Source organism: Vulpes vulpes, chromosome 1 (assembly GCF_048418805.1).
Source record: "Vulpes vulpes isolate BD-2025 chromosome 1, VulVul3, whole genome shotgun sequence".
NCBI lineage: Eukaryota > Metazoa > Chordata > Mammalia > Carnivora > Canidae > Vulpes > Vulpes vulpes.
In genome coordinates, this window is record NC_132780.1 from 14,573,040 (window position 1) to 14,585,878 (window position 12,839).

The 12,839-nt window shown below is 50.4% G+C and overlaps 1 protein-coding gene across 1 annotated transcript; it reads left to right on the top strand.

Annotated features, from left to right (window-relative positions):
- Positions 1-6,401: 6,401 nt before the first annotated feature.
- Positions 6,402-9,151, top strand: CRX (cone-rod homeobox). Its single transcript, XM_026013753.1, has 3 exons — positions 6,402-6,501; positions 7,272-7,423; positions 8,504-9,151. The coding sequence occupies exons 1-3, from the start codon at positions 6,402-6,404 to the stop codon at positions 9,149-9,151; spliced, it is 900 nt and encodes a 299-aa protein (XP_025869538.1).
- Positions 9,152-12,839: the final 3,688 nt, after the last annotated feature.

Consider the following 12,839-nt stretch of genomic DNA (forward strand, 5'->3'; position numbering starts at 1 on the left):
AACCCGTTTCCTTCAGCCTCTGCCACCTGACGACTCTGACTCCAACCAGGTCCTGGGCCACCAGGAGAGCCCGACCCCGTTTTTGGAAGGTGAGTGTCTGCAGGAGGGGCAGAGGGGATGGAGGGAGAGGGAGTGAGAGAGGGAAAACTGGGGACAGAAGTTGGGTTCCTTTAACCCTGGACTGTGTTCTCAGTGGCTGGCCCCACAGGAGCTGGTGGGACGCATGTGTGATGTTTGCTGCGGGGTCATATAGGGGATGAAGGTTCCATCCATGTTTGGAGGTGCAGGGTGGCTGGGAGCAGGGCATGGGGGGATGGAGTCAAGCGGCTTGGTGAGGTGACACAGCCAGGCTCTCCCAGCGCCTGGGGCTGGGGGCTTCTCGCCCCTGCTCCAAGGCTACTTCCCAACAGTCTCCCTATTATGTTCTCTTTCAAATTCGACACTACCTGAAACTTTCTCTTCATTTGTGCCTTTATTCACTGACCAGCCAGTGCCTGGCATGTGGTTGGGGTGCCTGTTTATTTGTTGAGTAGCTGTGAAATGACAGAAATAGAATCCAAGAACCACTCGCCTGCAGCAGGAGGGAAGGAAGGGTGGACTCTCAGGTGGCCCAACGGGGGGCCAGTGATTCTCAGCTCACATGCTGGTAGAGTGATTATATGGAGGCCTCCCCATCCTAGAGACTCCTACTTTCCTATATCCCATCTTGGTCAGGAGCATGTATAGCTCAGCATCTTGTCCTACTGGATGGCGGAGCTACTGGGGGCGGCAGAGACTCCACAAAGGAGGACCTTGAACGTGGCTGAGCTGGGGGTGTCTTGCCAGGGCTGATGTGAGGTCCTCTGAGTCTGGGCTTAAAGCCTGCCTTTGATTCACCACAAGGCCTTGGGCCATTCATGTGACCTTTCTGGGTCTCAGTTTCCCCATTCCCTAAGTGGTGACAGTAACAAGTTGCCATGATGAGTTGCCATGATGATGTGACACAAGGAACCCATGTCATAGGCCTGGACTGCAATGAGCCAGCTGACTTTATCTTGCTTTGGGGGATCAGGGGCAGATTTAGGGGTCGAGAGTAGGGGACTCTACTGAACCTTGGCTTCTTCCTCTGTGAAGTAAGGATCGTAATAGGACCTGCCTTGGAGGAAGTTTGACTGGGATTATTGTTCCCTGAGATCTTGTGCCCAAGACCCTCAGTGAAGTGTCTAAGCAGTGAGGATCCCAATAGGAGGTCCTTCTGATTGTCACCAGCCTCACTGTGACACCCACCTTCCTCTGCAAACCTCAGCCTCGGTTTCCCCATCTGTAGAATGGGATCATCTCCTCACCCACCCATAACGAGAGTGTGAGCCTTCAGGCCTCACTTGCCAGAGCATCTGCTCAGATGGGAGCCTGGATTCAGTGACTGCTTGGGGAGCCCCAAGCGCCAGCCTCAGGTCCCACAGTCTGGTCTCCGGGGTGGGGAGCGTGGTCTCTCTCAGCATCATTGCCTTGAGCTTTACCGGGCGGGACGATGATAGGGTTCCAGGTTTATTGTAGGTTCTCAACACAGCAGATATTGTAGTTGTTGCTGTCTATGCTCCTTGGGATGGGACACAAAAAGCCTGTGTAGATTGAGGAAATTCTGAGGTCGCAATACCACTGGCAGGTGTCTCATCTTGTTGTCAGAGAGAAATTTCAATGAGTGTCCGACACTATTTGTTATTATTCTTTTTTTTTCTTTTTCTTTTTTTTTCTTTAATTTTTATTTATGATAGTCACAGAGAGGGAGAGAGAGAGAGAGGCAGAGACACAGGCAGAGGGAGAAGCAGGCTCCATGCACCGGGAGCCCGATGTGGGATTCGATCCCGGGTCTCCAGGATCGCGCCCTGGGCCAAAGGCAGGCGCCAAACCCCTGCGCCACCCAGGGATCCTATTTGTTATTATTCTTGTCCACAAAACACTTGTTGGTTGTCCGACAAGGGGGCAAACCCTCCATCCTGGGGAGGGGGCGGTCACTGTCATTACCAGATGCTAGATCTTGGGCCAGCACCTTCCTCACCCTGGGCTCCGATTCCCTGTCTGTAGGGTGGACCATCCCAGGGCGAAGATGCTGGGTTTCCAGGAAGGCCAACCATGTAGCCTGGCCAACCTGGCACATAGACGGTGGGGGAAGACAATGAGCTCGGTTGCTCTTGCTCCAGGCCCTGCCCCTGGTCCCTAGCTGGGCAGTTTCACAACTGTTTCCGTGCTCTCCAGAAGCTCCAATGAAGCGTCATCACCCCCTTGGAGAAGAGGGAGGGGACAGAGGGAACCCAGGTGGGATGCCGGGAGAACAGCCTTCGGGAGCCTCCAACCCAGGGTTGGAATCCCAGGTCCCCCCTGTCAGCCTGTGTGTATGACCCTGGGCAAGTCACCATGCCTAAGCCTGAAAATATTCCCATCTGTGAAATGGGATTGTAATGGTGATGCAGAGTCTGCCTCCCAAGGCCATGCTGAGGATGTTAGGGTGTCCTACATAGAGAAGGCTTGTGCGTCAGTTAGCTCTAGCTGTGTAACGAGTTACACTGAAACTTAGCGGCTTAAAACAACAAGCATTTATGGTCTACAGTTCCTGAGGGACAGGGATCTGGGGCGCCTCCACTGGATGATTCTGGCTCAGGTCTCTTCATGCTCTTGTAGTCCGATGTCGAGGAGGGCTGAGTCCTTGGCAGCCTTGCCTGACACTTTGGAACTGACCTTCCCCTGGGGCTTGGTCTTATGGCTGTTGGTGGGATGCCTCAATTCCTGGCCACCTGGACTCCCCCCCCCAAGCCCCCCACAGGCTTGCTTGTGCATCCTCATGATACCGACTGGCTTCCCCCAGGGCAGCGCCAGCCTTGGAGGTCACCTTGTCATTTCTGCAGTACCGAATTGGCGGTCCATGGCAGTCCTGCTCTGTGAGAGGGGACAACACCAGGGGGTGAATAGCAGGGTGAAGATTATTGGGGACATCCTAGAATGCCCATCAATTCTTCGAATTTAAAGCATTTTTTAAAAGATTTTATTTATTTATTTGTGAAAGAGAGAGAGCTAGCACAGAAGGAGAGGGAAAAGCAGGCTCCCTGCTGGGCAGAGCGCTCTGAGGACCTAAGCTGAAGGCAGTTGCCTAACCAACTGAGCCACCCAGGAGTCCCCTTAAAGTGGTTTTTGCTTTTATTATAACCATCAGCACTGAACTTCCCCTTGACTTTCCTTTCCAGGCTCTACATCATCTGGTTCACTCCCCAGCTCCTGGGTCACCTCCTTACTGAGAGGTCTTTCCTGACCCTTCATCTAGATGAAGGTCTTACCCTTGACCCAAGCCCCGTCACTACCCCAATACCCCATTTCATTTTCCTAGAAGTTCAATCCCATGAGAACAGAGAAGCCATGTGCCTCATTCCTTGCCATATCTCCACCTCCTACAACATGGTGGAATCTCAAAAATATTTCCTGGATGGGCAGTACAACCCCAAATGATGATAAATAGGAAGAACGCCATCCCCCAAGTGGGATGAGAAGGACAGGCTAGTGGGAACGAGAAGGGGGAAGATGCTAAAGCAAAGTTCTTCTGTTTTTTACTTTTACTTATTTCTGAAATATTGGTATGTGTGAGAGAAACAGAGACAGAGACACAGAAAGACAGAGAGACAGAAAGAAGGAGAGAGAAACCCAGTTTAGGGCAGCCCCGGTGGCTTAGCGATTTAGTGCCGCCTTCAGCCTGGGTGTGATCCTGGAGACCCAGGATCAAGTCCCATGTCAGGCTCCCTACATGGAGCCTGCTTTCCCTCTGCCTGTGTCTCTGTCTCTCTGTCTCTCTCTCTGTGTGTGTCTCTCATGAATAAATAAAATCTTACAAAAAAAAAAAAAAAAAAAAGAAATTCAGTTTAGCATATGGGATGGCTCCCCAGGGAATTTGTGTTTGAGGTGAAACCTGTAGGAGGAGAAGGGGTTAGCTGTGATGGGGACCAGACAAGAGGTATTCCTGGTCCAGAGGGCAGCTTATGCACACACCCAGAGTGGCTGCCCTCATCTTTGTGAAGGGGCACTAGGGAGCCATGGAAAGCGTTTCATGGTTTTTTGCTGGCTTTTTTGTTTTGCTTAGATTTTATTGTTGCTTATGTTTTTGAAAAGCTTATATGTCCTTATGGTTACAAAGCAATCCAAACTGTAAAAACAAGGCATGAATATAGCACCCCCCTCCAGAGGCCCTCACTTCTAGCAATATCTTGTGTCCTTCCTGGCAATTTTCTGTGCATACATATGCTTATATATATAGTAAATATTATATATAATTGCTGCCTTGTTTTAAAAATCACAAATAGTAGGCTGCTACACACACTGCTCAGCACAGTACCTTTTCCTTCGAATATATTTAACATATGTTGCATATGTATATATCATATAATATATATTAAGTGTCTACTTTGGTGATGTAGGATATCTAACACACACACACATGCACGCTCCTTTTGTCAAAGTGTAATTTTAACAAAATTGAACAATCTGATTCTCAGATGCATACAGAATACACCCCAGATCCAAGATTTGTTGAAGTTATTAAATGAGGAGATCAGCTGTTTCAAAGGGGAAGTCAAGAAACAGAGGCTAATTCAGTTCTTCAGGGAATGAGCTAAAAACACAAAGAAAACTGGACAGCAGGGCAGCAAATCCTCTGTAACCCTGGGTTATCCTTTCCGGCCGAGACAAATCATTCACAACCAAACTTCTGCAAGTTGCCATTTACCTTATCAGAGTCCAGACCCTGATCAATAAGGAATAGGAACCCGAACAGAGATCCAGTCCCTTAAAAAATGAAATAACCCGGGATCCCTGGGTGGCGCAGCGGTTTGGCGCCTGCCTTTGGCCCAGGGCGCGATCCTGGAGATCCGGGATCGAATCCCATGTCGGGCTTCCGGTGCATGGAGCCTGCTTCTCCCTCTGCCTATGTCTCTGCCTCTCTCTCTCTCTCTGTGTGTGTGACTATCATAAATAAATAAAAATTTTTTAAAAAAATGAAATAACCCTTGGGCTGGGAGGGGTTCCGTTAAACAGGCTCCCGGGGTGATCTAGAAATGACACACCATAGCTACTTTTTTAAAAGATTTTATTTATTTGAGAGAGAGAGAGCATGAGCAGTGGGGAGGCAGAGGGAGAAGCAGACTCTTCTCCAAGCAGGGAGCCCGATGCAGGACTCCATCCCAGGATCCTTAGATCAAGACCTGAGCCAAAGACAGATGCTTAACCGACTGAGCCACCCAGGTGCCCCCACACTGTCACCTCTTATTGCCAAATTTAGGATCATTTCTTTTAACTGACTAGAGAGCTCTAAAACTCAGCTCACAGCAGTCTTATATTTTTTAGTGATTTCATGGTATTCCCTTGAATAAAGGTGCTGTAAGCTACTTGCATAATTTACTCAATACATCCCCTTTGGTGGACATAGGAGGCTGCTTCCACATTTTGGTGATTATACACGTGCGCATTGGAAATCCTGGTGTGGAGCCTGTGCAAGCTTCCAAATGACAAGGGGCACCCCCCACCCCACCCTGCTATGTGGCACCCATGGTGTCAGGTGCTAGTTTAAGGAGCTGATACACATCATGCATTTACCCTCCCAACTACCTAAAGATGTAAATGCTATCTGCATTCCCATTTTCCCTTGAGGGGACTGAGGAGCTCTGAAGGCAAATTGGCCCAGGGGCTGACTGGGAGAACTACGATGGCATCGCATCGCACTCTGGTAAATGCTTCCAGTTTGTTCCATTGATGCTCACCGTCTCCTCATCAGACACAGGAGCACCTGTTTCTTCACACCCAGGCTGGCACTGGGGCTAACAGATCTCCGTTATCTTTTTGCCCACCTGGTGGGTCACACGTGGTGGTGGAAGATCATCCTTCACTTGTTTGCGTGCCACTCTGCCAACCCAGTTTGAAGGGGACTTTTCCAATGTGTATGGGGAAAATCCCATCTCTAGAAACCTCCCCATTCCAAGCAGGCCGGGACAGCTGGTCCCTTTGCTGTCCGTGATTCTGTGCCAGGCTGGACATCTTTTCTGGGGTCGTAGGAAGACAAGCTGCTGGAGAGGGAGTGGCAGGATCTAAGGTTGTAAAGGACAGCGTGGGCATAAGGGCTTCCACTTAGGATGTGCATTACTGCTTCAGCTGGTTTTACAGATGGGGTCTTGGGGAAAAGCTTTACCCATCTTAAGAGGAAGGCCATTTTATACGTGTGGAAACTGAGGCACAGAGAGATTAGGTGCCCAAGGTCCCACACCTAAGAAGAGTCTGAAGCGGGACTTGGACCTGAGCCTGCTGGTAACCATGTAGTAACTGGGGAGTATCTGAGTGCCCCCTCCTCTCTTGCAGGCCCGCAGACCTGGGCCACAGTCTCCCCAAAGATCATGATGGCGTATATGAACCCGGGGCCCCACTACTCGGTCAACGCCTTGGCCCTCAGCGGTCCCAGCGTGGATCTGATGCACCAAGCTGTGTCCTATCCAAGTGAGTACGGTCCTTCTCCCGGCCACCTCAGTTCTTGGTCGCCCCTAGGGTCCCTTGTCTTTGGGAAGAAGATAGGAACTTACTGGGGTGACATCAGAGCCACACACCAGCCGTATGTAGGCATTTGCATGTGCCAAAAACTTCTCCTAAGCTTTTCTACACCATCGGGGTGTTCATAGCAATTTGGGATATGGTCCCTCTTTTACATACTTTATATTCTAGGAGTAGTTGAATACTCTCAGTGGCATGTTTCTTTTCTTTCTTTTTTTTTTTTTTAATATTTATTTGAGAGAGTGCACGCACAAGGCGGGGAGGGGCAGAGGGAGAAGCATGCTCACTGCTGTGCAGGGAGCCTGATTCAGGGCTCCATCCCAGGACCCCGGGACCATGACCCAAGCTGAAGGCAGATGCTCAACCGTTGAGCCATCCAGGCACCCCTCAATGGCATGTTTCAACTGAACATGTCTTGGTACATAAAAACTTTTAGAAAGGAGATAAAAGTCAAACTCATACACTTTCTAACAGGGCTAACGCCTGTTCTCAAGCTGAAGCATGAGACCCAAAATGATAGGCAAAGAGGGGCCCTATTTCCCAGGGGGACAGAGTGAGGTCTACAAGGTCAGGGAATAGGTACAAACTGCTTTTGGGGAGATGAACCCCCAGAAAGGGCTTCCCGGCATCCTATGGAACCTTAGGGCCTCCTGCAAGTGGACAAAGAGAACGGGAGGGCCAGGTCACCCGACAGTCCCGTCACCCTGTCCCCATCTTAGGTGCCCCAAGAAAGCAGCGGCGGGAGCGGACCACCTTCACCCGGAGCCAGCTGGAGGAGCTAGAGGCTCTGTTCGCCAAGACTCAATACCCGGATGTGTATGCTCGAGAGGAGGTGGCTCTGAAGATCAACCTACCTGAGTCCAGGGTTCAGGTGTGGTGTTCTGGTTCCTGGGCCCCTTGCAGCCCTTCCTGGGACCCAGAGTGAAGGGACGGGGGCGGGAGGTAATCATAGAGTAACAGCCAAAGTCATGTATGGCCCTAATAACTCCTCACCCTCATCACTGTCCCTTACACTTCCCTCTACCCTCTTTGCCAGCCACACCTGCTGGTTCCCCTAACACACCTCCCAAGCACACCCTGGCCCCAGGCCCTTTGTACTCCCTGTTCCTTCTACCTAGAAGGTTTATTCCCCATCACTTTGCTCAAGTCTTTGCTTATCAACAAATCAGGTCACTGTGTCCTTCAGTGAGACCTAGACGGACCTTCGCATTTAAACTTACAATGTCCCCCGGCACCCCACTTTAGTGCCCCCTCCTCCAGCTCAGTTGGTTCTTCCACAGTACTGATCTTCTAAAATATGATGCAATGTACTTACTGTTTATTTATAATCTGTCACCAACAACAAGAATATCAGCTCCACGGATGTAACCCCAAAGTAGTAGTTCATGCATGTTTATTAATTTTTTTTAAGATTTTATTTATTTATTCATGAGACACACACACACACACAGAGAGAGAGAGAGAGAGAGAGAGAGAGAGGCAGAGACACAGGCAGAGGGAGAAGCAGGCTCCATGCAGGGAGCCCTATGCAGGACTCAATCCCGGGTCTCCAGGATCACGCCCTGGGCCCAAGGCAGGTGCTAAACCGCTGAGCCACCCAGGGATCTCCATTGCATGTTTATTCATTGATTGGAGGGATGGGTGGATAAGTGTACGTATGTGCGTTTGTATGATAGTATGTGTGTTCACAATTATATACACAACTGCATGTGCGCTTATATGTATGTACATATGATTGTGTGTGTGTGTAATTGCAGATGTGAATGACGGGACGGACAGATGGATGAATGGATGGATGGATGGACAGATAGAGCACCCCATAACTGACGGCGGGGTAGGGGCATGTGACTGTGGCGTGTCTCACTAATAAACACCATCATTCCAGGGAACCATGGAGGATACTCCGGAGCTCCCTCCCCACTCACCACCCCATCTCCCCTCTTCCCCCCAGGTTTGGTTCAAGAACCGCAGAGCTAAATGCCGGCAGCAGCGCCAGCAGCAGAAACAGCAGCCTCAGCCCCCCGGCGCACAGACCAAGGCTCGTCCTGCCAAGAGGAAGGCAGGCATGTCGCCAAGATCCTCCTCGGATGTCTGTCCAGACCCCCTAGGCATCTCAGACTCCTACAGCCCCCCTCTACCTGGCCCCTCAGGCTCTCCTACCACGGCCGTGGCCACCGTGTCCATCTGGAGTCCAGCCTCAGAGTCCCCTTTGCCTGAGGCCCAGCGGGCAGGGCTGGTGGCCTCGGGGCCACCCCTGACCTCCACACCCTACGCCATGACCTACGCCCCTGCCTCTGCTTTCTGCTCCTCCCCTTCGGCCTACGGGTCTCCGAGCTCCTATTTCAGTGGCCTGGATCCCTATCTTTCCCCCATGGTGCCCCAGTTGGGGGGCCCAGCCCTCAGCCCCCTTTCAGGACCCTCCGTGGGCCCCTCCCTGGCCCAGTCCCCCACCTCCCTGTCAGGCCAGAGCTATGGCACCTATAGCCCCGTGGACAGCTTGGAGTTTAAGGACCCCACAGGGACCTGGAAGTTCACCTACAACCCCATGGATCCTCTGGACTACAAGGATCAGAGTGCCTGGAAGTTTCAGATCTTGTAGAAGATCCTCTTCTGTATGTCTCTCTGCATCTCATCTCAACCCGGCATCCCCGGGAAAGCAGTGGGGCTGGCCCTTCCTCCAAAAGTTGTGGCCTCTCTGGCCTAGTGTGTGGAGTAGCCCACCACAGTCCACCCCCCTCTCCCCGGGACAGTCTCCTCACTCTCCCGGGCAGTTCAATAGATCTTAGTAATCCTCCACCCAGCCCCGCCTCACCATGGATGCTGGCTGCCATTTTAACCATGAGCCCTGGACTCCAGAAACTGGTGCTAAGAATGTGCTCTGAGATGAAATTAAACCAAATTCAAGTAGTCAGTTTAGGGGTCCTGGTCAGGTCAGAATCGAGATGCCCTGGAACAGACAGGTAGGGAGACTCAATGTCATACCTTCCATTTGGGACACTTCCTTAGCATGTGGCTAGAGATCCTTCTAGAAAATCCAAAGATAGTTTTAAGAAGCCCCACCATGGCAGCTTAGGTCAGTTGTACAGTTCAATTAAAAAATCCATTTGGTGATTTTACAGATTTCCCAAATATCAGGTTTACATGGTAGGTTTAGGGGGCTCTTTGATATATATTTTTTTCTTTTTAGTTTCTTCTTAAAGACATTTTGTCAGGTATGCATTCTTTTGGACTTTGAGAGTGGCCATGTTTGGTTTTGTTTTAGGATTTTCTAAAGGTGGATTTCACCCCAGCGCTGGGGGAACTATGGTAGTTGCCACTGGGGCCAACCATGGTAGTTGGCTCCAACATAGCTGTGGGTATATCAAAAAAATATCAAAAAAAAAAAAAGAAGAACAGGAGGTGGCAGGCTTCTCATTTGTAAATATGCAAGAGACGAGGTTGGCGGGATAAGTGGATTTGGAAGAAGCCCCACATTTCAAAAATACAGTCCCTCTCTTAGATTTTGTTTCCTGTTACCATTGCAGGATGGGACCAGAGAGCACAGCCTGATGGAGTGGCACCATATTTCTTTCCGTGCGTTGACCCCCAGTGACAGAGACAAACACTAAGAGACTTTTAAGATGGAGTCAGGCATTTTGACACTCTTGGTAGTTTGATGCTTTGGCCTTGCTTGAATTTTTTTTTTTTTTTGGCCCTGGGAGGCAGTAGCCATGAGCCTTTCACTGGTGGGCTTCACAAGGTAGAAGGAAGTAGGGCAGGAAGGTGGTGGTGTGCTGGTACGTGGTAACCATTGGCTCCCTAAAGAAGAGGAAAAACCTTGATTTGTAGTGTTTGCCAATTTCTGTGGTGTAAATTATCCCACTATGGCTGATTTCAAGGCACCAAGTCTGTGGTCATGGCCTCGGAGCTGGATGCATGTCATCTGTGCTCATAGGCTGGTAGGAGCTGGTTCCAGGTCCCTGGTGTAGGAAGGGATCTCAGGAGGCAGGTACAGTGTGGAGAGAGGCTGGGAGGCCTCAGATGGATTTTTCTGGGTCCAGGCCAGAAGAGGTCCGTATGGCCTAGACCCCCCAAGACCCTCCGAAGGGGCACACGGTGATCACTGGAATCCACAAGGATGGTTTACTCAGCACACCACATGACCATGTCTCATGGGCCTGAGTCATACTGGCCTCTGGGACATTAGAGGCTCAGAGTCCAGTGTGGGACACAAAGGATAAACAGAGGAGGACAGTGCAGGTGGGGGTGGAAGATAGACGATCCAAGCAGAATCCGCAGGGGAGGGACAGGGAGGAGGTGACATTGTGTAAAAGTTGGGACCAGATGCATTGCCATTGATTCATTTTGCAGAGACTCCCAGAGTCTGTGCTGGAGGCGGGGGTCTCGGGAGTACATAAGAATTTCTCTCCGCCCCACGGAGCTCCCAGAGCTCTGGTTCACAAAGGAGGGTGTGTCTTGTGAACACCAACAATTCACAGACACTCTGATAAGGGGGTCCGGGAGGGCGTGAAGGATGGACGTCATGTTCTGGAGGAGGGTGGAGGTGTAGAGCCTGGGGGGCCACAGTCACAGGCCCACAGGGCTCAGATGTCAGGAGACCCCTCTCCCTAGGGCTGGACAGAGCAAGAGGGTGCATCTGTTCGGGAGGTCCTGGCTTCCTTTCCCAGGGCCAACCTCCTGAGCTTTGGGGATGTCAAAGGTTCTACTTCTTTGAGACAAAAAGCCAGGACAAGAGACAAGGGAGAGAAGGAAGCGGCCAGGAGCCCCCTTCACTCTGTGTTCCCTTCCCCACTCCTTGGGACTCCAGTCGCCTACCTTCCAGGACAACCACCCCCCACCCCAAGCGAAAATAATTAAAATGTTGAATCTCGCTCAAAATCTGGGTGATTTTTTGTCCTTAATTTCTGACCAGGGACAGACCGAGGAAAGCGGAAAAAGGGATTACCCTGTTCCTTTCCTCTCTCTTCCCCGACCTCTGTCTCTGGGGACATGGGTCCCTCCATGTGCTTTCCTGTCTGGTCGCCGTCTTTTCCTTGGTTATCTCCCTAAGCCAATTAAATAGGGACATGGGCTCCAGAAGCCACCTTCCACCTGCTGTGACCTTGCTGGGTCCCCCAGCTCCCCCTTGCAAGGTGGTGGGGGTGGTGGGTGGGAGGAGTGACCACGCTTCCTGCCTCAGTGGCCCATGTGAGGGCACGGAAAGGAATGAAATCCTGATGCATTCTACAACATGGGTAGACCCTGAAGGCGTTATGCTAAATGTTTATCTTAATCTAATTTTTTTTTCTGAACTTGTCCTTGTGCTGTTCATGTCCATGGCAGCTTCATTCATAACGGTCCCAAACTGTAAACTTTCCAAATGTCTGTCAACAGGTGACAGGCTGAGGTGCATCCAGACAATGGATGGGTGGATCCTCAGCAATAAGAAGGCATGAACTTCAGGTACACAGGACAACACGGGTAAATAGCACAATAACAAGTGAATATAGGCAGTCTCAAAGCAGTACATACGGTTTGATTCCACCTACATGAAATTCTAGAAAAGGCGACCTTATAGTGGCAGAAAGTAAATCATAGTTGCCGGGAGCTGGGGGTCAGCAGCTGGGATTCACTGCAAAAGGACAAAAGGGAACCTTTTTGGGGTGCTGAGAGTATTCTATTTTTTAAAGTGTATTTATATTTTTTTTAGTAATCTTTACACTCAGAGTGGGGCTCGAACTCACAACGCTGAGATCGAGAGTCACATGCTTCTCCAACTGAGCCAGCCAGACGCCCCGAGTATATTCTATATCTTGATTACGGTGGTAAGTCCATGGCTACATGTGATGGTCCAAACTCCTCAAACTGTACTGTTACAGTGGGTAGATTTTATGGGATATAAATTGAGTCTCAATAAATTGGAAGGAAAAAGAAAAATCCACTGAGCACGTACTATTTGCCAGACACTGGAGAAAGTCAGCCCAAAAATTCTTTTTTCAAAACAATCCACCAGAGAGGCGCTATTGATATCAGATAGATGCTGTTATTATCCTCATTTCACAGATGAGAAAACAGAGGCTGTGGGAGGTTAGGTGACCTGTCCAAGATCCCACAACTGGGAAGAGATCATTGGGGTTTTTTGTTTCTTTTAAATATTTTATGTATTTATTCGTGAGAGACACAGAGAGAGAAAGAGACATAGGTAGAGAGAGGCTCCCTCCCCTGCAGGGAGCCTGATGCGGGACTCGATCCCAGGACCCTGGGATCACAAGCTGAGCCAAAGGCAGACACTCAACCACCGAACCACC